The sequence below is a fragment of the Engraulis encrasicolus genome, chromosome 8 (assembly GCF_034702125.1).
Source record: "Engraulis encrasicolus isolate BLACKSEA-1 chromosome 8, IST_EnEncr_1.0, whole genome shotgun sequence".
Lineage (NCBI taxonomy): Eukaryota > Metazoa > Chordata > Actinopteri > Clupeiformes > Engraulidae > Engraulis > Engraulis encrasicolus.
The window spans coordinates 30806149-30832204 of record NC_085864.1 but is presented as its reverse complement, the minus strand read 5'-3'; the positions used below and the strand labels follow the sequence as shown (position 1 = coordinate 30832204).

The 26056-nt window shown below is 44.3% G+C and overlaps 3 protein-coding genes across 5 annotated transcripts in view; 2 read left to right on the top strand and 1 right to left on the bottom strand.

Annotated features, from left to right (window-relative positions):
• atg16l1 (ATG16 autophagy related 16-like 1 (S. cerevisiae)) overlaps positions 1-3622 on the top strand; it is a 29038-nt gene extending 25416 nt beyond the window's left edge. For all 3 annotated transcript variants that reach the window (XM_063205461.1, XM_063205460.1, XM_063205459.1), the window contains 3 exons: positions 83-130; positions 262-363; positions 713-3622. In XM_063205461.1, the coding sequence (XP_063061531.1) occupies positions 83-130; positions 262-363; positions 713-806 (244 nt within the window). In that variant the 3' untranslated portion in view covers positions 807-3622. The remainder of the gene's footprint in view (positions 1-82; positions 131-261; positions 364-712) is intronic.
• Positions 3623-5995: 2373 nt separating this feature from the next.
• On the top strand, positions 5996-19189 carry sagb (S-antigen; retina and pineal gland (arrestin) b). Its single transcript, XM_063204584.1, has 15 exons — positions 5996-6064; positions 6319-6379; positions 7178-7222; positions 7375-7574; positions 7700-7759; positions 8040-8107; positions 8716-8851; positions 10329-10413; positions 11228-11300; positions 14338-14475; positions 15453-15530; positions 16037-16051; positions 16185-16232; positions 18723-18743; positions 19105-19189. Exons 1-15 carry the CDS (start codon positions 6017-6019, stop codon positions 19187-19189), a joined length of 1161 nt encoding a protein of 386 aa, XP_063060654.1. The 5' UTR covers positions 5996-6016.
• Positions 19190-22432: 3243 nt separating this feature from the next.
• LOC134453834 (collagen alpha-1(X) chain) lies at positions 22433-26056 on the bottom strand. The gene is made up of 4 exons (XM_063204583.1): positions 25807-26056; positions 24434-24514; positions 23664-23744; positions 22433-23382 (listed from the first exon to the last, which is right to left on the bottom strand). The coding sequence occupies exons 1-4, from the start codon at positions 26054-26056 to the stop codon at positions 22433-22435; spliced, it is 1362 nt and encodes a 453-aa protein (XP_063060653.1).

Sequence of the window (26056 nt, the reverse complement as noted above, 5' to 3'; positions counted from 1 at the left end):
AATCTACATGTAGTCTTGCCAGTAACTGAAGTCCCTCATCAATTAATGAAGCTGTTTGTGGTTATGTCTCTGGTTCTTGCAGTGCTCAGGGCTTCAAATGTGGCTCAGACTGGAGCAGAGTGACCTTCAGGTGAGTGCCTGACATTCTCACTGTGTATTAATAAACCATGAAACCTATGTAACCAAATGTAAGTGTAGTTTGCAGTTGTAAGTGTAGTTTTGCACTTGTAAGTGGCCTTAACCACTCTTCTCATGTCACAGTCCGGATGGGAGCTATGTGGCGGCCGGTTCTGCGGAAGGATCACTGTTTGTATGGAACGTGCTCACGGGGAAACTTGATCGAACCCTAGACAAAGGCCACGGGTGAGTTTTTATATTTGTACAGCTTTTAAGGGCTTTGTTTTATAACTTCTATTGTGACAAGTTCAAGTTAAGTTGGAGAAGTTACATTACATTGATTGCATTATATTTAGCAAAGTATTTCCTCCTTCCCAATTACAGTATAGTTTGGACCGAGTATTAACTTGACTTGTAAATGTAAGTGGAGGTTTTGGATTTTCATTGTCATGGATGCAGCCAGAATGAGTTGCCTTTATTAACCCCCCTCCCCCCCTTCTCCCCTGCATTTCTCTCTCTCTCTCTCTCTCTCTCTCTCTCTCTCTCTCTCTCTCTCTCTCTCTCTCTCTCTTTTCCCCCCCCTTCCCCACTGCAGCTCTGCTGTCAACTCGGTGTCCTGGTCTCCCTCGGGCACCTTTGTGGTGAGCGTGGAGAAGGGCAGCAAGGCAGTGCTCTGGTCCGACATGTGATGCGGCAGGGAGGAGGGGCACAGCACCGGTGCCAGCCTGATGCGGCAGGGCTTGGTTTGGTTAGGCGCTGCCCGCCCCAAACACCACCAGGTGTAGAGACTGGTTTAGCCCCAAGGGGTTGTATGTTGGGACGGCTGGATGGAGGTTGCACTACAGGCCAATGTGCCCCAGCCTCTCCAACCTCAGCACTGCCCTCCTGGCTTGTCTGTGACTGGATTGGAGCTCTGGTGTATAATGATTATGTGAGGACAGCTGAACTGTCTTTATCAATGAAATGAAGGTGAAGTGGACGCGTAATGGAGGAGGTTGGTCAGGACGAGGCGGCAGTTGAGTTGGGTGGTGGTTGTTTGTTCCAACTTTGCACACAAATAGTAACAGTACACACAACACAAGTACAGAGTGTGTCATGTCTACCAGTTTGAACACGGACACGCACCATGTGGGGGGTCTCCGATGGAAAGGACACTACACAAGACCTGTTTGTTGTTTTCCAGTCACTTTTATTTGCCACTATGGAGGTGCTGATGATGTACTGTGTCCATGTCTGTATAAAACCTTGTCTTGTTTTTGTGTGTGTGTGCGACAATAGTTTTACACTGCTTCATGTGGCCATTGCTCTTAACTGTGTGTGTGTGTGTATGTATGTGTGTGTGTGCGTGCGTGCGAGCATATGAGTAAGTGGGCGAACAAGATGTTGAGATTGAAAGTGAATGTGTGTGAGGCATGTTCATTCCTTTTTGTATGTTACTGATTAGTATGTGTGTGTTAGTGAATGCGGAAGTGCTTGGGAGAGAGTGTGAAGAGTGACTGTATTTTGGTGCCGTGTTTGAGCATTTGTCCTGTGGTCTTATGACGTCACTTGTACTCTGCCTTAATCACATACAGTTGCGGTGGACATGCGTACATCACTGATTCTTGAAAATTTGGCAAAAACATGTCTCAGCCACAAAAGTGCTAAGTTTGTCAGAAAATCATCAATTACATTTTCATGAACAAAATAAATCCAGGCAATGATCAAGGGGTCTGCCACACAAATGTACGGTTGTTTGAAAGATTTAATAATGATTGTTTTTAATTATTTTTCATTGCTGTAAACCTCCCCACATCCTGTAAAACATGTTGTCCTAAGGACAGACATTATTTCAATTGACTACAAACAGAAAAAACGAACTGAAGGAATTGAATAATATCGGCATTAAAAAGTAAAGTATGGGAAGGTTGATCCAATACATTGCTGCACAGCCAAGACCTTAGTCTATGATGATATCCCTCTATATTTTGGGCGTGAACTAGGTTTTTCTTTAGAAATTAAAACCTGTTTTGGCCACTTTCTCGAGAATCAGTGACATCTGAGTTCAGTTCATATTCTGACCCGAACCCATGACCCTGCAAAGTTGCACTCACACACGCATATGTGAAGCTCTAGCTCACACGTGCATGTTTAAGGTCTCCAGATTCCCCAACGCACCAAGCTGAAAGGGAAACGGAAATGTCCAGCGTCTTGTTTCTGCTCCTAATTAGCTTCTCTATCGCCAGTCTTTCAAAGAATTTAATTTTCCCCATTTAGTGAGTGTCACCATAGACTAACACTTATCTCTTGTGCAGGTGTGTGCCACCTGGCTAGAAAACCTGAATTAATAAATTATCAAGTCAACAGCACAGCGCAAGTAGTTTTGAGTGCAAGGCCTTTTTTTATTTTAAAACACTGCACAACAGGAAGGTATCCAACGTTATGGCACTTAGAATGGTGGAGGGTGGAATGGTGTTGAGAATGCACGAAGGTGGTTATGAATGCTGGAATGTTCCACATTTGTAATTACAGTGCATAGGAAATGTGAAGGAGGTTTTTTATTTGAAATATGAAATTATTCAATTCCATATGGAAGAAAACAAAAGATGGCTATCCCACCATGCACTAAGTCTTAAGTTCAATGAGTGCAAGTTGGTGAACGCTGCGTTGATTAGAGAACATGCACTGACTCCTATACTCACTATATTTCTTTTACATTTTTTAAGTTTTTTTTTTTCTTTAAAGGTCCAGTGTGAAATTTTAGTATCTTTTTCCCCAGGTGTATGCTGCTCAGTCACACTTTTATTTTTCATGAATGCATTTACTAAGTAAATAAATTAATAATCACTCATCTGACCAGATTGGGCTTTGCTGACAAATATGCAGATGACTATAAAAATGGCCATGTATGAAAAGTGTCTATGTATGAAGAGTGCACATTTCCAAGCCATTATGAAATCGATGGTGGTAGTAAATATCCATGGAAAAGGTAACATTTGGAAACGGGCCGTTTCATTCTGGAAATACTACTGGACCTACACGCTGGATCAATTATTTAGCCCCATCTCTCACAAATGGTAACAGGATAAATGCGGAGGAGATTCGTTGGACACTGCCACCCTGCCTTTTTCAGGAATAGTGTGCAATATCGCTTGTCTTGTGTTCATTTTTCTTTTTTTTATTAGATGTTTCAAATGTATGGGTTTTTGATGCAACAGCCTCAACATACTGAAATGCCACCTTATTTTACAGCCAGAATAGCATATCATAGTTCTGCAAATCTGCATGGACCTGTTGAATTAAAACATGGAACTATTTGCTGCCACTCCTGCCCAATCAGACAGAGGGAGGTATGGTCACATGACTTGTCAAGCACCAATAAAAAACACCCACCCCCAACTTGGCCAGCCTCCTGCCATTTGGCGAAAAAAAGGATTGTATAACTTTTAAGTTATGGCAAATGTATATGATATCCTCTGTCTATGTATGTTCTGTGTATGCACACCAATGAAATGTGTGAGCTCAACTTGACTGTGAGTGTTTTTTTTCTTTTTAAAACATGTCTTCACTTAGAACAACAAAAACAATCGGTTACTCAGATTACTGAATTAGATCCAGCCATTCGGACTGTTCTTCTCATCAAAAAGTGTCTGGTCAATGACATATGTGAGATTGGCAAGCAGCCAAAGAATTGAATGAGCTCAGGAAATCCCGAATGGTTCCTTCGCTGTGGCCCACTACAATGACCTGTAAGGACCCAACAACTTCAGTGGATTCTGAATTACAGAGTGATGGATGTCACAAGAGGCATGCCAGAAATATAGACCCCATTAAAATGAGTTTTCATGACTGGGATTGTAAGAGGTAATCCAATGTTCTTTGTGAAAACATCACATGAGATAAAATACTGTGCGGGTAGAAATAAAAGTACAATATGTGTATTTCTTTAAATCAAGAATTTTGCCAAGAAGAAGGAATTTTCTGAGGCAATCCTACCTTTGCCTTTTAAATGTGCAACTGAAATGGTGCATGTCTTTGAACACTATTTTATAAACTACAGTAGCCTATATTAGAAGCCATAATTGGTACAAATATGCATCAAAAGTTAGGCCTACAGCTCACCGTCACTGACAAGTGAAAGTCACCGAGTGACTCTTTAATGTAAGGGTAGCGTGCATATGGTCAGAACACAGCATGTATTGCAAAGTTCATACTGTATTCTCTCAAGACTGAAGACATTGTCTGTCTGTCTCTCTCTCTCTCTCTCTCTCTCTCTCTCTCTCTCTCTCTCTCTCTCTCTCTCACACTCTTTTCTACTGCTGTTGTTCTGTGTGTGTATATATAGGTGTCGCTGAAGCAGGCCTGATTAGTCTGATGCAGGTGACTCACTGGGCTCCATATTGGGCTTAAACCCCCTCTGCTGAGCTAAGCGTGCAGACTGCTGAGTTTGACAACACAGGCTTTTGGAAGCTAAGCACCCACACGCAGGAGAAGAGAAGAGATGCTCCTCTCACCTGCTGTATCACTTCAGATAGGGCCTATCTATACTCAACTGGGGTGATGCCTTAGTAAGGGGTCCCCCAAAGTTCTTCCATTGTGAAGTGGAAACTTATTAGTAAAAGGTAATTCAGAGGTGGGCAAACAGTCAAGGGGAGCCACAGTCGACTTTTTGCCAAGGCTACATGCGGCCCACTGAGCCATTTCATCTGGCCTACAGAGTCTTTACAAAAAGACAACATTTAAATTCAATATGATGCTTTCAACTAATATTCTTAGAAGGCCTACACAAGACGGGGGTCTTGCAGCTTTGAGGTTTCTTATTTCTTATGTCAGTCTGGCCCCCTTGGTCTGTCCTGAGTCCTCCTCTCCCCACTAGCACATTGAATTATTGTGAATTAAAGTTGTGAGTGGGGCTGCAGTTAGGCATTCTGGAAGTGGGTAAAGAAATACAATTCTGCTTCTTATCATTATTATTAGCCCTGCCTCTCTCCTCTGAGGGCCTGTGATAATGTCTTAAACCTTTATATTGCTCTCCTTAATAACCTATTAATAAACTATACGAAATGGATCACCAAATGTAACATAAACACAAACATTTTCTGCACAAGGCCATCTGTTACGGTGTCGGACTGTGTGCATCCACAATAGTCGATAGCGTCTTGGACATTCTGGCTATTTCCAGATCATATCTTGGGCTGTTTATGCCTGTGGTAAACAAATGGATGTCTTGCGTCACTGCTGGCTGGGGGATTAGAATTGAGGCTGTAGGGAAGGGATGCTGTGTGGTAATCATGCTGACGGTCTAAAGTGGCAGGGCAGGAGGGGCTGGCTACGTGGGCTACCTGGGCGGTGAGGCTGCAGCTCTGGTTATCATTGCTTACAGATACCTGCTGTCCTGTCTAGTCCTGAGTCCTGTCCACCTTGGTCCACATCCTGACTGCATCCTCCAGGCAGGCGCTCAGAACCAACAACGACCCCCGAGCCTCATCCTTCAGGTCAGTCATTGCACTTAGAAGTGACAGAACCTGCTGATACAGATGGATAAATGGACAAGACTGTTGATTATTTCTAACTTATACAGCAGAACGTTGGGAAGATTTATTAATACCTGTTTTGTTTAAGGTTTCTTGATTATTTGATGTCTTGGACTGGTTGCTTTGAACGATAGGAAGGTATTTTTTTCATGACACTGGACTAGCACCAACAGTGGGTCAGTGTCACATTAAAATAGTGAAATGAGATGAAAAGATGAGTTGAGACAGATAGTTCAAATGTTATACAAAATGGCCAGGCAATGAGGTCTTTTTTTAAATAGCAATAAATGTATGCCTTGGTGGTTAAAAAATGTAATCCATGTTTTACGTTTGTGTCCCCCCGTTGTGTTAACAGCATAAACCTTTGGGCATAACAAGTAGACACCATGAGTCCTAAGCGACTTGTCTTCAAGAAGATCTCCAAAGACAAGTCTGTAAGTACATAACACTCCTGAGCCCACACCATTATAGCTCTATGTAATATCTCACATAGAGCCATTCCACAGCTTTATGTCGTTGCTGTTAAAAACAGGCAATAACGTGAATGCACCACGTAGTTTGTAGTTATTTCCCCATTTTTTTTTTCGTGAAAACTTCACGAAATGTTTGAGATACGGTTGATATGTCAAAGCATTGCTTAGCCCAAATGAACTGAAACCTTACACCGTTACCCATCCGTTTTGTATAGGTGGGGGTCTACCTGCCAAAGAGAGACTTTGTGGACCACTGTGACTTTGTGGACCCTGTCGGTGAGTTCAAAACTAAACGTAGCTCTCATACTGTGTGTGATATTGAGATACTGTAACTAGAATATAAGCTACACAAACCGTTGTTTTTTTCTTCACTGGGAGTCAATTTGACTCAGATTGAAATATAGGCCTGTCTGTAATTACGGCCTGATTCCAATAAGGTCCTGGGGATTGATGCACTTGAGAGGTCTAGTTGTGACCAGTCACAACCATGACACCTTACCGGTAAATCTGGTTCTGGTGATATCTGAAGAATTTGTGGCCATTTGAATGTGTTGCTCACTCTTAAGGTCGAAAACAGACAATTTGTTTCTGAAAGTTTCTCTTGCCCATAGACTAGACATAAAGGTGGTCCTGTTTAAAGACAGAGAGTATGCTTTTAGACAGTACTTTTTTTCTGAAGCAGTGAGTAGCTTCTTCAAGAACTTGGACATTCTGGCCCTGCTGTGGTCTAACTGTGACCTGGGTTCGATGTCGGCCCGGATCATATGCCGAAGTTTCCCCTTCTACCTCTCCCATTTCCCATTTCATTTTCTTTCCCCCTGTCCGGTTACAATAAAGGCATAAAAAGCCTTCTTTATTTTTCACTGTTTCACTCAGAGACATATGACTCTGGGATATAAGTCTGGTCAGACATTACAGAATTGATCATTAGCCTGTTTCACATTTTGGGCCCAGAGCAGGTTGGGCCATTAGGGGTGTGTAGGGTTTAGGACTTAAAGGACCCTGATAGTAGGGCCTTCTTCTGCCACTGGATGTTAATGTGATCATTTGACTGAACTGTTGCTTATTTCTCAGATGGAGTTGTGGTGATTGACCCGGCACAATGCAAGGGCAAAAAAGGTAAGTTTGATTAGTAGACGTTATAGCTCACAAAATGTTTTACCAGAACATTAGAAACAACCAGAAACTAATGTAATAAATTGCCTTGATACCTTACCTTTGAAATGAGGCCTTCAGGATATCTTCTCTCTTACGCATCTGTCTCCCTCTAGTGTACGTGATGCTCTCCTGCTCGTTCCGCTATGGGAGAGATGACATGGACGTGATGGGCGTTGCCTTCCGCCGAGACATCTTCCTGTGCACGCGACAGGTGTACCCGGCGCTTCAAGACGTCGAGCGCAGCACCCACACCAAGATGCAGGAGAACCTCATACGCAAACTCGGGCATGATGCATACCCCTTTTTCTTTGAGGTGTGCTAATGTCTCTCTCAACACAATTTCCCTTTCCAAATTGTTTATATTCTGGCAACATGCATGGGAGTATTGTGTGCTATACGGCCATTAATTAAAAAGTTGATTATTTTGTTCGTTTTTAGTTCCCAGACAACCTGCCCTGTTCAGTTTGTCTCCAGCCTGGACCCAGTGATGTTGGAAAGGTAGGTCTAAAAATCTCCTAAAGGTGACATCATCATTACTCCTTTAGCCTTGTCCAGTTACACTCACTCACTGTAATCATATCCATATTCAGTCTACTGATAGGCCTACAGTTTTTTTTTTAAACTTTTTTTTATCTCTTCTCTCTTGTTTTTTTATTTTTTTGCACGTTTTTTTTTATCACTGTACAGCACATTGAATTACTCTGTGTATGAAATGTTACTCTGTGTAGTTTACTAGCCTGTGTCTTCACTGAAACAGATATGTCTTCTTGCTCCACAGCGCTGTCAAGTAGAGTTCGAAGTCAAGGCTTTCGTAGGAGATAACGAGGACGAGAAGGCACAGAAAAAGTGAGGATATACAGAATGTGTGTGCGTGCGTGCGTGCGTGCGTGCGTGCGTGCGTGCGTGCGTGCGTGCGTGCGTGCGTGCGTGCGCGTGTGTGTGTGCAGGGTTGCTGACGGGCTTTTGCTAGGCCCGGGCGATGTCATCTGATAGGGCCCCCTCATGCAATTTAATGAGGACCCAATTCTAGGCCCCCATTCTCCCTGGGCCCGGGACAACTGACCCCTTTGCCCCCTTTGCAAAACGTATGTCTGTGTGTCATGCTAACCCACTGAATGAAAAAAAGAATTGTGTACAACAAATGTACTGTTACTCACCCTTCTTTAAAACTAGTTTTACATAAATAACTCGTTTTGAGTACTTTATACTTACCTCTGCTATAATGCATCAAGAGGCAATATTTATTGAAATTGTGCATGATCTTTTATGAATAAACTACAGTTGTGATAGGCCACCGCTCATCTGTTTAGAAGGTGCAGGATTCAGTAGAAATTTCTGTATAAAAAGAAGGCAATCCGCACACTTCAGGTCTATTTTTGTGCAAAGAAGCTTTACTTGACTTGCAAGCTTTGAATAAACTACAAAAAAATCTCACCCACCTCCGTCCCGTGCAGGAGCTCGGTGAAGCTGGCCATCAGGAAGATCCAGTACGCCCCTGAGGAGAGGGAGGCGCCCCCTGTTGGGGAGACCAAATGCGAGTTCGTCATGTCTGAGAAGCCCCTGCTCATGAAGGCCAAGCTGGACAAAGGGGTGAGTCATACCATAGACATACCAGGGGAGGGCACTTACTTTGGCCCTGTGAGACCCTAGCCTGGTTCTCACCAGACCTCTGTGTGTGTGTGTATCTTCAGAGGTGGAAGAAGTACTGAAGTTGTGTACTTAAGTAAAAGTAGAAGTACCCTGCGAAAAAATTACTCAAGTGAAAGTAAAAGTTGTATACCAAAAATGTACTTAAGTAAAAGTCCTAAGTACTAACTTTTAAATGTACTTTTTGAGTACAAAAGTACAAGTTGGCCTTCTCACGCAATGGCTGTCTTTCTTCATGTCTGCCTACTTGATCCGATAGGAAAAAGTTTCTGCAAAAATGCAGAAAAAACTACTTAAGTACAGTAACGAAGTAAAAATACTTAGTTACTTTCCACCTCTGATCTCTGGAGCCCCCTCGTGGAGCTCCAACACACATGGAGGTCTAGGTGACAGCAGCAGGATTCCATTTCTCCATCCAAAAAATAATCGGAGCATTTATTGCTTCAATATCAATGGCAGCTGGCATTGAGGAGTCACAGGGCATATTGACCCTTTACAGATCAACAGAGAAGTTTTTGAATGAATTTGTTGGTGGTGAGGAGGGACAGAATGATGGATAAAGCCATTCTTTCTGAAGGCGGAGACAATGCGTGCTCCTGCAGACCTAGTAGTGGAGTTCATGAAGCTGTAAGGAACTACAGGTCGGGCAACAGCCAGGCAATTCGAGACGTGGCCCTTCGACCAAGATTTGGGTAAAATTCTAATCGCATATTTGTGATGGTAGGGATAGTCCTACCATTGGTCAAAGGGCAAGGTCTCGTAGGCAACTTGCCTGTCAATAATGCATAATAATGTAGGCTGACATAGCTTTTTGGTCATTCATTCCTAAAAAACTGTACTGAAACGTATTTACAGAACAAAAGCCTTCTACTGTATGATCTACATAAGGTTGCAGGTTTGAATCTGGTTTTCCTCTATGACAAGGATGTCAAACTCAGGCCCGGGGGCCAAATTTGGCCCGCACAGCCATTTTATTCGGCCCGCGAGATCATTTCAAATGTTTATTACAGTTCATACACCATTAATGTTTAGCATAACACAACTTGAACATGAAATTTGCTGTGTCACAAGATTTGCAGACACATTTGAAATGAGAAATATGTTGGGAAAGAGTGTGTGTGAAATTTAACTATGAGTATGAAGTGCATGCATGCACAATTTTAGTCCATTTTTTAAAATATTTTTTTCGTTTGACCCATGACTTCGTTCCAGGTTTTGATTTTGGCCCTCAGTCAATTTGAGTTTGACACCCCTGCTCTATGACATGTATATTACCTCACATTGCTCAAGTATCAGCTAAATCTAATGACAAGGATTTGCTATCAACAATGTATCTCCTGTATTGTCAATGCTGTATCACTTTTGTTGTGGTTGGCTAATGTGATAGGCATGTTTCTCTGTTGGACTTCTGCGTGTATAGACATACTACCATGGGGAGCCAATCAACATCCATGTGGAGATCACCAATAGTTCTGGCAAGGACGTGAAAGACCTTTCAGTTGCAGGTGAGAAATCAGTTATGACGGAATGGTCAACCAAAGAAGGTGGATCTAACAAGAAGCGTCATTTTGTTTCTTTTCCGGTATCCACTTTATGTCGGGGGAACGCCCCTTTAGGAGACCTTGGGTTAGGAGACCTTCGGAGTCCTGAGGTTGAGAATCAATGTAGTCCCCTTAGCGCTGTAGATGGCGGTAGCGCACGTCTTGCGCAAACACCTCAAAAAGAGAAGAAGTAGAGAACAATGACCCCTTAGGATTTTTGGGTCAACCGTTCCAACTGCTCGAGTAATCCCTGGGTCTAGTCACTGTGAAGTAGTCCCGCTTGTCTTGGAATGGTCAACTGTGTTTGCGTACACAAGCGGGTGTGCGTTTGGACGTACATGCTTGTGTGTGTGCGTGCATGTGTGTTTATGCAGGGCCGCTGACAGCTTTTCCCTGGCCCAGGACAAAGCCATTTGAAAGGGCCCCTAATCCAATACATAAAACGTAATGAGGAGCCAATTTTGGGCTCCCTCTCTCCCTGGGCCCAGGGCAACTGACCTCTTAGTCACCCCCTGTCAGCTTCCCTGTGTGTGTGTGTGTGTGTGTGTGTGTGTGTGTGTGTGTGTGTGTGTGTGTGTGTGTGTGTGTGTGTGTGTCTGTGTCTGTGTCTGTGTCTGTGTCTGTGTGTCTGTGTGTCTGTGTGTGTGTCAGAATATTTTTTTTATGACCACACAGCTAGACAGGTGGGCTGTTGTACGTATGTTTCTATGTGTATGTATCAAGAGAGGTGGGATGCTGTATGTTTCCATGTGTATCATCATGCTACCTTTGTCCACAGTGGAGCAGGTCACCAACGTGGTGCTCTACTCCAATGACAAATATGTGAAGCCGGTGGCATCTGAGGAAACTTCGTAAGTGACACACACACACGCATGCACGCACGCACGCATACACACACACACACACACACACACACACACACACACACACACACACACACACACACACACACGCACACACACACACACACACACAGAATGCATGTGCATCCCTGCCGACACATAGCTGTGCGTGTTTGACTTGGAAGAAATCTGAAGACTTGCTTGTAGTACATGTGTAGCGCATGGTATCATTTTCATTTAGTCTTATCTTGGCTAAAGGTGTTCAATGCTAGGAGTTACAAGAAGGCCTACTTAGAAGAAGGAAGCTTGCAATTTCCTCCTCTAACTCCGTCCAACTTCACACAGTACAGTTAATCCGCCTGGTATCGCCCTTTTGTAATGACACGAATGGTCCTTTATAAGACTCTATTGCACTGTAAGAAAACACTTCCCAGTAAGTGCCCCCACACATCCCCTGTGTAATACTATCATACGCCCGCTTGATTCCCCTTATTGTCACCACAAGCTCTGCTGCTATTGGGGAATATTAGATAACGAGGTTGACATGAGTGCATGAAGAAGCTCAGGTTTACTTCAAAAGCATGGAAAACAAGTATTACAGTATTTCTCAATTGGTTTTGTACATTTCTCGAATCTCTCTCGCAATTTGCAAAACATAATATTAATTCTCAAAACAGCTTTAACAAATGGTAAAACACCGTGGATGACCTGCAAAACTGAGTCTCTTGCTCAAAACCCAAGTTTTTGTGTCAATGAACGTATCAGTGCCAGCAGAATGGTTAGTCATTGTGTCATAGTGTAGTCCGTGTATGGACAAGCTAGTCAAATCGATTTGTCATGTTGTCAATTGAATAGTACACTCCTGAGGATCTTTTCTGAAGCAAAATGTTGTTTAGATTGGATGGGAAATGTTGTAAATAAGACTTTATATTACATTGATCAGATAAGATTGTCCTAGATATACATTTAGACTATGACCTATTTATTGATAGGTTTTCTCATTGCAAAATAGGAAAAATAGCAAACTCTGGTTGAGGTGTCAAAATGCGCCCTCTACCATCCCTTTTTACTTGTCTTGCAAGCCCATGTGAAAAAAAATCTAGAACTGTAAAGCAAAATAAATTTGAAACAATACACTGATACTGTATAAAGTGCACTTACTGTCTTGTGAAATTATAGGGAAATATTGTAATTTTGCGTGGAGCGTAATTATAAAGGCCACATGAGGCAAAGAGTAATATAATGCAGTACAGTGCCTACTGTTGTATTGTATGCCTGTTTTCTCTATCCCTTATACTGCCTTTGATTAGAGAGAGCCAATATTTACCTGCGAGCAATTTACCAATTCAGATCACATTTATAGACAATAATCCAATGGAAATTATACAGTGTTTATCACATTATGACAGCTTGGTAAATCATTTTGCATGTCAAGACTTAAACTATGACCTAGGGCCTAAATGTTTTGGGAGGTGCGATAGTTTCATGCATTCAGTGACAAAGCTTTTTAGTGATATGACAAAAGCAATTGATAATGTACAAAAAAGCTGAGTATTGTACACAACCATTGCATGGTGGACGAAAGCATTTGCTAAATGCTGAAAACTATGAAAAACGTATTTTACCATGTGCACAGGTAACGGCAGGAAGTCACAATTGAACAAGAAGTTTTGAGAATGATTATTCTGTTGTGAGAAATGTACAAAACCAATTGAGAAAAACTGTAATACATACACCATTTCAAAATGTAAAGGTCTAGCCTTGGTAGTGTGTGAAACACCCCGTGATTGGATACTCTTTGGTGAACTCTGGTGAACGTTTTATGCCCTACAAAGGTTAGAACACTTGACATTGGGAAATGTTGATAGTTACCTATCTAGTTACAGTATTTCTCAATTGGTTTTGTACATTTCTCACTCGCATTTTGCAAAACATCACGTTCATTTCCAAAAAAGATTTAACAAGTGGCAAAGCACCATGGATGACCTGCAAAACCCAATCTCATGCTCAAAACCTTTGGCCAATCTCTCAAAACCAGGTTTTTGTGTCTGTGAACGTGTCAGAGCCATCAAAATGTTATGTCACTGTGTAAATGTGTTGGGGAGTGAGATCTTTCATGGATTATCATAACAAAGCATTTTGCAGAACACGACAAAATCAATTGATAATGTACAAAAACACTGAGAATTGTACACAACCATTTGCATGGTGATGAAAGCATTTGCTAAATGCTGAAAACTACGAGAAACGTATTTTACCATGTGCACAGGTAACAGCAGGAAGTCACAATTGAACAAGAAGTTTTGAGAATGATTATTCTGTTGTGAGAAATGTACAAAACCAATTGAGAAAAACTGTAATACATAGGGTGAGTGTCCTTACTAACCAGGAAGAGGGGATTCTACGCACCACTGAAGGGACGTTTCTCCTTTCTCCTTTGCATGTTTTCGCTATGCTCACCATTCTTTGTAAAGAGGATTCATAGAGTCTTTGGTTTCATCGTTTGGTTGTTTGATGGCAAACTGGTGTCATAGGCATTTACGCCTGACCCATAGAGGGATCCTCATAATATTTCTTTTAAGGTCTGTTGACTGTCCTCATATAGATATACATCCGTACCAAGCCCCTAATTTAACTTTTTACACCACCAGCCAAAATGGCTAGTAGATGTTAATTGTTCTAGTGGATCATTTCACGTGAAATCAGACACTTTGGGAATTCAATCATATTTGCTGTGCCTGGCTGAATGTATGGTGTCCTACCCTCATATGTAAACCTTTGCTAGTCTGTTTCTCCCTTAATATTGGTGTCAGATTCACACAAATGCAGTTCTAGGGTGATACCTTGCTACTAAACTGGCACAGATTTCACGTGAAATGACCCTAGTCAAACACACACTCACTAATGGGTCAAAGTGGCTAGTAAGTCTTTTCTACCAGCCAAACTGAAATTTCACCAGCATTTGGCCGACTGGCTGGTGTTAATTTAGAGCCCTGATCAGTACACATGTCATACATCTATACATGTCCTTCGTTGTCATTTGCAGAGACGTTATCCCGGCGGGCACCTCGTATAAGAGGGACTTCACGCTGGTGCCCCTCCTGGAGAAGGCCAAGGAGAGGCGTGGCATGGCCCTGGACGGCAAGCTGAAGCACGGAGACACCAACCTGGCCTCCTCTAGCATGTAAGATAACAGTAGCCAAAGCCTGCTCTAGCATGTAAGTCACCAGTAGCCAATAGCCAGATCCTCCTCTAGCATGTAAGTCACCAGTAGCCAATAGCCAAAGCCTGCTGCATGTAAGGGACTGGTAGACAGATCCTCCTCTAGCATGTAAGTCACCAGTAGCCAATAGCCAGAGCCTGCTGCATGTAAGGGACTGGTAGACAGATCCTCCTCTAGCATGTAAGTCGACAGTATCCAGTAGCCAGATCCTCCTTCTGCATGTAAGGGACTGGTAGCAGAGTGTGCATCTCAATATCTCCTCTCCATTTGGTTCCTCCATCCTCATACGTCACTCAATGTTATCCAGAACATCTCATTACATGAAAAGGTTATAAGGGTGAGGATGGGGGAGGGAGACGGGATTCCATAAGAGTGGGGGCTGTTCATGGTGCTTCATTCCTCCATCACGTAAGGCAAGGAAGACCCGCGTAACGTTGTTGTTTAGGCCACCTTTGACACCCTAACCGCTTACCCATGACTGCCCTACGAGGCTAGAGGAGAGAGGAACCAGCTGGAGGATAAATATCCAGAGACTTTCTAAATAGGCGAGGAAGGACTAAGAACAGGCACCCTACAGCAGATAGATACTAGACATAGACATATTTACTATGTACTAAGTATATCAATGGTCTATACACCCAGCACTACTTTGCATTCTACATGCTTCTCTACAAAATACTGTCCGTTTTAGTTCATTTTGCAGGTACTTGAACTGTTGTCTTTCTCTGTTTGTGTCTCTGTGTGTGTGTGTGTGTGTGTGTGTGTGTGTGTGTGTGTGTGTGTGTGTGTGTGTGTGTGTGTGTGTGTGTGTGTGTGTGTGTGTGTGTGTGAGTGTGTGTGTGTTGTTTGTGTGCGTGTGTGTGTGTGTGTGTGTGTGCGTGCATGCGTGTGTGTGTGTACATGTGTGTGTGTGTGTGTGTCTATGTGTGTGTATGCAGTATCAAGGATGATGTCCTGAAGGAGGTCCTTGGGATGATCATCTCCTACAAAGTGGTCGTCAGAGTACTGGCTGCAGGGTAAGTGAAGTGGAGAGAGAGAGAGAGAGTGAGATGGGGAGATATAGACACTATAAAATACTAGTAGTGTGCATTGGCACTGCCCTCACGATTCGATTGGATTACGATTCGTGAGGTAGCGATTCAATTCTACGATGCATTGCGATGCATTACATTTCTACTGAAAGCAAAGCAAATGTTTCATCAGTCATGATGAGGCAATACAAGTAGTCAGATACTGAGCAACATTTTATTGGCTGTTTTCTGTATCAGTCTTGCAGTTTTCATAGCTTTCAAGTGCTTTTGTTTAATTTAACATTCATTTGCTCCTGAAATATCCATGGAAGTAATTGAAACTTAAAAAAATTGCTGCATCGATTCTGGAACTTGCCGCATTGAATTGAATTGTCCATGCCCCGCATTGCATTGCATTGCCGAATCGATTATTGTTGACACCACTATAAAATACATACATGTATTTAAGTACTCCACTTATAGATATTTTTCTGTGTGTGTTTCTCTTACAGGTTGATTGGATCAAGGTAAACGTGCTGTCTCTGTGCTAATTCCTATCATGTTATGCATATAGATAACTACACAGTTGCAGCTAAATATACTTGTCGTTGCTGAGCGGTAACATGTGACAGACTGTATTTGTGTGTATTTGTTCTGTAGTGAGGTGGCAGTGGAAGTGCCATTCCGACTCATGCACCCCAAGCCTGATCCAGGTAACACACACACACACACACACACACACACACACACACACACACACACACACACACACACACACGCACGCACGCACGCACGCACGCACGCACACACCACACACACACACACACACACACACACACACACACACACACACACACACACACACACACACACACACACACACACACACACACACACACACACACACACACACACACACACACACACACACCACTCTCCCATCCAACACATATAGAGCCGTATGTCCTTTCTGCTTGCGTCTCGTATGCCCTCGCTGCTGTGTGTTTCTGGAACATGCCATTTGTCTCATTGGATTAGTGCATATTTGTTCACATGACCCCTCTCCATCCAACCCTGCTCCCTCCCCACCTCCATCCTGGTCAGGGGCGGATTAACGCACAGGCTAGATATGGCTGCAGCCTAGGGACCCCCCCCCCCCCCTCCTGCCAGGGCCCCCCTGATTGGCCACAAGTGAAAAATTGCAGAATTGTGACAGGATGCAATTTTGGGGAAAAAAGTGTCACGTTGAGTGCCGTTGGTAGAGATGTTATCCTTAAGTCCTGCCTTGTAATAAATATGACACTGCCTATGTAAATCTTTTACGAAATTTGCCTCCCGGGGGGGGCACAGCAACCTTTAGCCTAGGGGCCCCAGACCATCTTAATCCGGCCCAGATCGGCCCTGGTAATCTCTCACTGACACTCAGAGGCTGAGTGGGGCTGGCGGGCCGGCAGCGCTGAAATGGTCCCCTGAGTGGTCACACAAGGAGGGCAGCAGCTACAGCGACAGCGAGAGCGACAGCAGTAGCAGTAACAGCGATGTTAGCGATTGATGGGCCTGGCTCCCTGAATGGCCTCGTGCACACACGTGCTGGTGGCCCAATGGGCGCATATATAAGCTGCTTGCAGCCTTGCTGACCACTCTAAATCCCAATGGAGATAAAGAGCCCAGAGAGAGAGAGAGAGAGAGAGAGAGAGAGAGAGAGAGAGAGAGATGGGGAGGACAGAGAGATGGGGAGAGAGAGAGGGAGAGACAGAGAGAGCTTTAGTGTGAAAGATGTCCTCCCCTCCCCTGTTTTGCTGTTTCCAAGTGCAGTGTTCTTGTCCTCAGTTCCCATCAGAGACGTACGTACCCTTCTTTGTTGTATGTTTATATATTTTGACTCTCTAACAGTGTATGTTTCCTTCTCTCTCTCTCTCTCTCTCTCTCTCTCTCTCTCTCTCTCTCTCTCTCTCTCTCTCTCTCTCTCTCTCTCTCTCTCTCGCTCTCTCTCTCGCTCTCTCTTTCTTTTTTCCCACAATGCCTCGCCCTTGTTGTCGTCTCCCACCAGAGAAAGAGAGGTGAGTATACTGCACAGGCTGTGGCCTGAGAGAGATGCCGTGTAAAAACCTGCCTCTCGTTTACCCCTCCTCGTTTTTGATTACGCCAGCGATCGTAGAACATCGCTTTAGCATATTGTGTCGCTGTGTCAAAAAATATTTGACACCACAATGGGCAAACGGTGGAGCACAATAGCGCAAATACAGTATGTGTATCACAGCGGGCATACAAGGCATTTTCCCGGGGCACCTACAGTCTCCAGGAGCCGATACTGTTGTTTGTTTGTTTGTTTGTTTGTTTTTACATATGGATTGACCCACAGTTTAGAGGGGGTGACCCATTGGTCCATCTACAATATAGACAGTGGAACGAGTCAAGCGGCATTTTCAGTAGTATGCAGATGGTCCAGTTTAACCCCTTAGCATAGAGCCTATGTTATAGCCCTACTGTCACCAAAATTGTAATGGCTATGTCTTTTTTTTCTTTAGATTTTTTTTGGTCTTTATTTTGACTGTACAGTTTGAGAGGTGGACAGGAAGTGAATGGGGAGGGGTCGGCAAATGACCGGGCCGGGAATCGAACCAGGGTCGGCCGCATGGCAGACGAGTGCCCTACCGGTTGGCCACGGCAGGGCCGTAAAGGCTATGTCTTAATCTGTCACTTAAAGCTCCCCGTAATGTCATAGCAATGTTGTTATGATGTAGTTGAGTATTTTCAGCAGTGAATAGGCCCGTTGGCGAGCCCGTCTGGGGTAAGAAGCTACGGCAAGAATATATGCCCGGGTCATTTGTTGGTCTCGGTCCAGCTCTGACAGCAGGTTACAGACGAGACACGCAAGCAGGGAAGCTGAGCTAGTCGTCCTCCTAAAACGTGACACCGTCTTTTTTCAGCGGCGAGTCCTCATTTTCAGGGCCCATTGTTGTTGCACGGATCTGTCTAAGCATGCTGTTACATGAAGATCAAGGTGGGGACAAGGTGTTTGGGGCCTTGTCTCTGGGGACCTGGAGACCGTGGAGTCAATTTGTTTCGCGTCTTGTGCCACTTGTGTTGTTTTCGGGTTTTATCTGGCCGTTTAATCTTGCCCCTTGTTTTGCGGGACACTTGCGCTTGTGCCTGCCCTCAGGCAATTTCGGCTTGTTCTCGTGTCATAAACAGCTGATCTGATAAAGACTGTGCCTTGTGTTTGGGTGTGACCTTATGTTTGTTTATGCATGGGTGTGTGTGTGTGTGTGTGGGTGGGGGGTAAGTGTGATATGTTAGCATATGTTTAGGTGGTCGATCTTGTGCCTGCATCTGTGTGCGTGCGATACAATGCTGTGTGTGTGTGTGTGTGTGTGTGTGTGTGTGTGTGTGTGTGTGTGTGTGTGTGTGTGTGTGTGTGTGACTGACTGCATACTGCGTATCATTTTCTGTGTGTTGTGTTGTGTTGTGTACGTGTGTTTGTGCGTGCATACAGTGCATGCATGTGTTATCGTGTTGTTATATTGAGTTGTGTTTGGTCACGGCTGTCTTCTGTGTCTGTCTTCTGTGCTCTGTGCAGCGAGGATCTTGAGTTCCAGGAGTTCAAGCGCACCTACATCAAGGGCATCGTCGGGGCCGAGGACGACTCCCCGGCCGAGGGCTAACGGCTGACAGCTGGCTCCTGGAGGAGGGTGGAGGGCGGAGGAAGAGATATATGTGGGCATTGGCCACAGGAGCCATCTGCACCTGGCCTCTGCCACGCTACCACACCCTCACCACCAGAGAGAGAGAGAGAGAGAGAGAGAGAGAGAGAGAGAGAGAGAGAGAGAGAGAGAGAGAGAGAGAGAGTGTGTAGGATACAGAGAGAAAGGGAGAGAGAGAGAGATACATTCCTGAGAAGAATCAAGGAGAGCCCTGATCTTGTTTTTTAACCTGATTTCCTGCTGAGAGAGTATGTGATCCCTTTAGCCAGCTGCGAAAGTACAAAGCTAGCTATGTACATGTATCATAGGTCTGTGCTGCGCAAGAAAGAAGCTCAGTTGAAGGTTCATGCATTTACAGGAATCTACACCCTCTAAAACCTCTCGGGGAGGGAAGAAGCATTTTTAGAGAGACACTTCAGGTTCCTGAACAAATATTTCTGTATGTAACGTGATGAGCCATAACGCTCCCATATGGTGAAGTCTCTTTTGCATTTAGGGGTTTCTAGTGTTTCATCCAATGTAAAAGCTTCTTTTGTTGTGTCCCCCCTCCCTCAACCAAACACACACCCACCCACCACTATCTCATCCCATCCCATCCCAGTCATAACCCAGTCCCACTTCTCCAAAAAAACACCCCAGAGCTCCATACGTTCCTGATTTCTTCCAGACCTCCTTCTTCTGTTTTTTTTTTTTTTTTTTTTCAAAAGCGCAGCAACATCCAGGGAAATATTCCCATATGTCGTGTTCTATTTTAGATAATACCCTCCCACTGGAAAGGCATGGTGGACCTATTTTTAAAGACTCTTTGTAGGCGGGTGGTGGCTCCCAGCCCGTGGTTTGAACAGGGTTTATAAATGTGTATAAAAATAACATACCAGAAGAACATCATGGACATTTATATGCATAGGGCTGTTTTTTTTCCCGTACAGAAGAACTGTAACGCACTGAAGGCTTCCTCCTGTGTAAAGCTTGTGAAATGTTTGCTTTCTATTTGATTTGATTTTAATCATAGTGTACAAAAATGAGTTGCAAGCTAAGTATTCTGTGTTTGAAATCCTTGATATAAATCATTTGATTACTGACAAGTGAAGTTGTCTTGTGGTTTATTATGTGCATAAAAGAATTTAACACAATATTCACACTATTCAAATCCATATGTGCAAAAACAAAACCCATTAAATCCATATTACTGCATTAGTATTCAGACATAGTGGCTCACACAGTCTTATGGATCAATATTTTATTCGTCGATGAAAAACAATGTACAGAGTCAAACACAGTAAGAGCATCCAAGTGTGATTGCATTCAGTCAAACACAGTAAAATCACCATAAAGCTGTGTGTGTTTGTTTTTCAAGACAGATACAGGCAATGTACAGTAACACATTGCGGGCACGATATGCGGGCAAAGTAGCGCAAGGCTTAAACAGAGAGCAAAACCAAGAAGAAAAAAAAGAAAGAAAAAAAACCACCTAAGCTCTCACACCTGGTTCTTCCAGTGTTTGTGCTCCATCACCGGACCACTTAGGAGCGCATGACAACACTTCCAGGAACTGGATCACTTTAAAGGGAGGGGGGGGGTTGATTTCCTCCCTCGGATGGTCTCATTAGAGAGTTGACCCGATCTCAGGTCTCTTGTGTGTCATGTGTTTGTGTTTCTCATATTCTCCACACGGCACGACAGACGGGGGCTACACCCTTTGCTCCTCTCTCCCTATAGATTCCACTTAATGGACTGCTGCCATTCAGCTGAGAATGGGCTCTCTGGGGAGAGGGTGGAGTGCGAAAGAAAGAACGAGTGAGAAAAAGAGAGCAAAAGAGAAGGAGAGAAAGGTACCGATAGAGGGAGAGCATCTATTGTAACACAATATTCAGAGCAGGGCTTTGATCAGCTGACAAAAGGAAACAGCAGCTTCTAAAAAGCAGGAGAAAACAAGTCCCTTCTGTGATCCTAAAGAAAGACTCCTACACCTCCAAAGCAGATACAACAATGGAGGTCCTAATCAGATTACAGTGAACACATTACTGACACAAGCATATCCTGAGCTAATGGAGAAGGGTTGGGGTGGGGTATATGTAGGTGAAGCTACATGGAAAGCAGAACACATACAGTACAAACATCTGGCTCCATGAGAATGAGGTCTGGGAAAGAGGTGTGGGAAGAGAACATGTGAGAGCTATTGTGTTATTGGGGTTAGAAGGCGGGGAGAGGAAAGAATCACGCACATTCTCTTATCACTTCTCAAATCTCTACTTTGAACAACAGTAGTTTGGCGATGGATCACTGAGACCTTCAACGCATATATCTATGATAAAATCCATCAATAATGGGAATGTCGTCATTGATCGTCTATACATGAAATGCACATGAGAGTGTTTTTCGTAATGGTGTCTGCATTTTGACACTTTGGAAAGGTTGTGTTATGGCACTTGGTTAAAAAAACAACAATTGTGTGATGCAATATCCTGTCTTATAATCCTGTAGGCCTACCGATAGGCCTATTATTATCATCGATACACTTGTTGCTGTGCCGGTACAGGATATTAAAAATATATAAAGAAAATAAGACGATCTAAAACCTCATCATTAATTATCAGACTTGAGTTTTATTTAATAAAAATGAAAAGTATGAAGGATGATGGCAGCATCTCAGCTGAAGTTTTACTAATTTTATAAATTGTGCTTAAAATAATTCTTCAGGATTTTTTTTTTTTTGCCTTAGCGCTCAGAAAGAATTACAGCAAGTAGAATCAAACAAATCCTGGTCATAGTCAGTATTCAAAATCAACAATTACTTCAATAAGTATAATTCTGTGGCATTTCTCCTGATACACATCATAGTAAAATAGCTAGCTCTAGTGTGTGCGTGTGTGTGTGTGTGTGGTGTGTGTGTGTGTGTGCGCGCACGTATGCACGCATGTGGGGAAATGTAGACTGATCAGATATTTAGGATCCGGGAGTTAGTGGTAAAATAGATAACCCTTGTTTGTGTGTGTGTGTGTGTGTGTGTGTGTGTGTGTGTGTGTGTGTATGTGTGTGTATGTATTTGTCAGGGTGTTGTGTTTTCTGGGTGGTTCAAATTTGAGTGTACATAGTGTGCAAAATACCTATAGCTTATCTATACCTAGTGTCTTTGTGTGTGTTTATGTATGCATGTGTAAGTGTCGCTGCGTTGGACGGTGGCGAGACTGTGTGCGATCGAGTTTAGGGGGCGGCTTCGGTGGGCGTGGGTGGCGCGGTGGTGGTGTACACGGGCAGCTCGCCCCAGCTGTACTCGCCCTGCATTGGCGGCGCCGGGGGCGTGAGGAAGTCTCGTCCGAACAGCGGCAGGTCGCAGGAGTCGGGCTGCAGCAGGTAGCCAGAGAAGGTGCTGCTGGTCTCGCTGCTGGTGTAGGCGCCGTTGGTCAGCAGGTCACGCACCTGCAGCCACACCATGTCCATCCGGTTCAGGTGCAGCACCACCGTCTTGGAGGCCGTGCCCAGCTCGGCCGCCTCCGTGGTCTTGACGACGGGCGCGAAGTTGTGGAAGAGGCCCACCTTCAGCACGCGGTCGTACACCGACAGGTGGTAGTGGAAGACGTAGGTGCCGTTGGCGGGCGCCGTGTAGATGCCCATGGTGGGGTTGAAGTGGCCCTGCATGTTGGTCAGCACGTTGGGGAAGGGCACGGGCAGGTTGGGGCTGGGGAAGGAGAAGGCCAGCGCGGCCGAGAAGGAGGACTGGATGGCGGGCGTGCAGGGACCCGGCGGCCCCATCATGCCCATGTTGCCCATGTCTCCCTTGGGGCCGGCGGGGCCCGTCTCGCCCAAGACGCCCTGGTCGCCCACCTCGCCCTTCTCGCCCTTGGCGCCGGCCGGACCCGGGGCGCCCTCGGCGCCGTCGGAGCAGTTGCAGTCGCCCTCGGCGCCTTGGTCGCCCTTCTGGCCCGGGGTTCCGGGCTCGCCTGGCATGCCGTTGTCGCCCATGTCGCCCTTGGCTCCAGGGCTTCCTGACGGGCCCTCCGCACCGGGCATGCCTCTGGGGCCGGGGCTGCCGGGCAGGCCTGGCTGTCCGGGGTCACCCACCACCGACTCGCAGAACTCGGGGCACTCGCCATCAGCACCCTTAGGGCCATCAGGGCCCTGGGGGCCCTCCACACCTGCGTCTCCTTTGTCACCTGAGAGAGAGACACACACAGCAGGTCAGATCGGATGCTCTTGGGTCATGAAGGAATCATCTGCTGTCAAATAGAGTGTTGAAGCTATGCTATGAAGCTGTAGTATTGAATTATTTATTATTTATACAAAACAATGTATTCATTTTGGCAGTATGTTCAAAAATATTGCTATTTGTTTTGTGTGAGTGTTTGTGTGTGTGTGTGTGTGTGTGTGTGTAAGGGAGAGAGAGAGAGAGAGCGAGATAGACAAAGAAAGAAAGAGCCACAGGTGTCCATCTCACCTTTGAAGCCGCGTGCTCCCTTGGGTCCGGAGTATCCCACAGGCCCTTTGTCTCCTTTCAGACCCTCATCTCCCTTCTCACCTGAGGGTCAAAGCATGAGAGAGAGAGAGTGTGAGAGAGAGAGAGAGACAGAGTGAAAGAGAGAGATAGATACAGATAGATACAGATAGATAGAGAGAGGGAGAGAGAGAGAGAGAGATGGAGAGAGGGAGCGAGAGAAAGAGAGAGAAAGAGAGAGCATCAGCATCAGCACTGGTTAGACATGATCTGAACATTGGACTGGCTTTAGTCTCGAGGGGATGGGAGATGAAATCTCGGTTACAGCATGCACACCCACGTCCCAGTCAGTCACAATAGACAACCTCTTGCTATCGCTCTGTAAAATCTCCTCGCACTTGTGTTTAACATGCTGGACTGATAGCTTGTTTTCGTTATTTTTTTGTTAGGATTTATTTTGATTGTGCCTTTAATTAGAATGTAACAGGAGAGTGTAGACAAACAGAAATCATGGGATTGTATTCAGGAAATATCCTTAAATCTCATCTGCCTCGAAAACAATATTTCTATGCATATGGTATACAGTATAATGTATGTATGGCATTTTGTATGGTATGTGTACATAGTATAACATATTTGCTTTTAATCAATATGCTTTCTTAGGAGGTATCACCTTTCTGACTCCACCGTGTGGCATGAATTCTTAATAACATTGATTTACTTGCACAACATGACATCCAGGTTTGGTTAGCTAGCCGGAATAGAAGTCTGACCTTTCACTCCTTCTCTGCCCATGAAGCCGGGGCGGCCTGGAAACCCTTGGAGCCCTCGCCGTCCAGGACTACCAGGTCTGCCTGAAGAGTGAGAGATAGACAGAGACAGAGACAGAGAATAGTGAAGAGAGAGACAGACACAGAGACAGAGATAGAGACAGAGACAGAGACAGAGAATAGTGAAGAGAGAGATAGACAGAGACAGAGACAGAGATAGAGACAGAGACAGAGACAGAGACAGAGAATAGTGAAGAGAGAGACAGACACAGAGACAGAGATAGAGACAGAGACAGAGACAGAGAATAGTGAAGAGAGAGATAGACAGAGACAGAGACAGAGATAGAGACAGAGACAGAGAGAGAGACAGAGACAGAGACAGAGATAGAGACAGAGACAGAGACAGAGAATAGTGAAGAGAGAGATAGACAGAGACAGAGACAGAGATAGAGACAGAGACAGAGACAGAGACAGAGACAGAGACAGAGAATAGTGAAGAGAGAGAGAGACAGACACAGAAACAGAGACAGAGATTGAAATAGGGAACTGTCATTCACAGTATCATACAGTTCAAAAACAGTAGATCCAACTGACAGCAAAAATAAGTCCCTTGGGTTTTTTTTTTTTCAATCTCTCAAGACAAGACCTCTGTTATAAATGTGCTGTTGCCAGAATAGCAATGACCAAGTCATAACACATTTCTAAAGTCGTAGTAGTGTGGTATTATCTGTAAAAATCTTTTCAATGACTAGTAGAGCATTCCACTCGTGAAACACATTATGAGGCTAAAGATCAAATGTGGATCTGGTCTAATATTTCACTACACAATGATCTCGAGACCTCATCTTATCAAAATTGCACCGAAGGCCTGGCCTGGCATTGTCTTTTACATTCTATTCTATTCTATTCTATTCTATTCTATTCTATTCTATTCTATTCTATTCTATTCTATTCTATTCTATTCTATTCTATTCTATTCTATTCTACACAGTATTTTACAGTGTTAATTTTTTACCTACAAAGAGAAATGTAACACTCATAGTCTTGGCCTATTCAAAAAGTGTACAATTAACGCCACAAAATGTACTGTGCATTCTTTTCAATTCTACTTCACTCATTTACATTCTATTCTATTCTACTTGATTCTACTCTCATTCTACTCACTCATACTCACTCATAGTGTTGGCCTACACCGAAAGTACGCCATTAATATAGAATAACATAACATAAAATATACTGTCTATTTTATTCTATTCTAGTTTATTCTATTCTATTCTATTCTATTCTATTCTATTCTATTCTATTCCATTCTATTCTATTCTATTCTATTCTATTGACTCTACCCAGAGCTAGCCTATCAAGGCCTAGTAGGCTACCTGGCAAGCCGCGGTCGCCTCTGTCCCCCTTGGGCCCCGGGGTGCCCTTGCAGCTGGTGCAGATGCAGAACCAGGGCACCTGGTCGGCGGTGGGTGGCACGGGGGCGTTGAGCAGCATGTCACAGTAGGTGGAGTCTCCCTCCGTCATGCCGTCGCCCTGCATGCCCCCCGCCATATTGCCGTAGTCGCCGTAGTCTAGCCTCATGCTGTCGTTGGACATCATACGCCCTTCCCCTGGAGGGGGGAACAT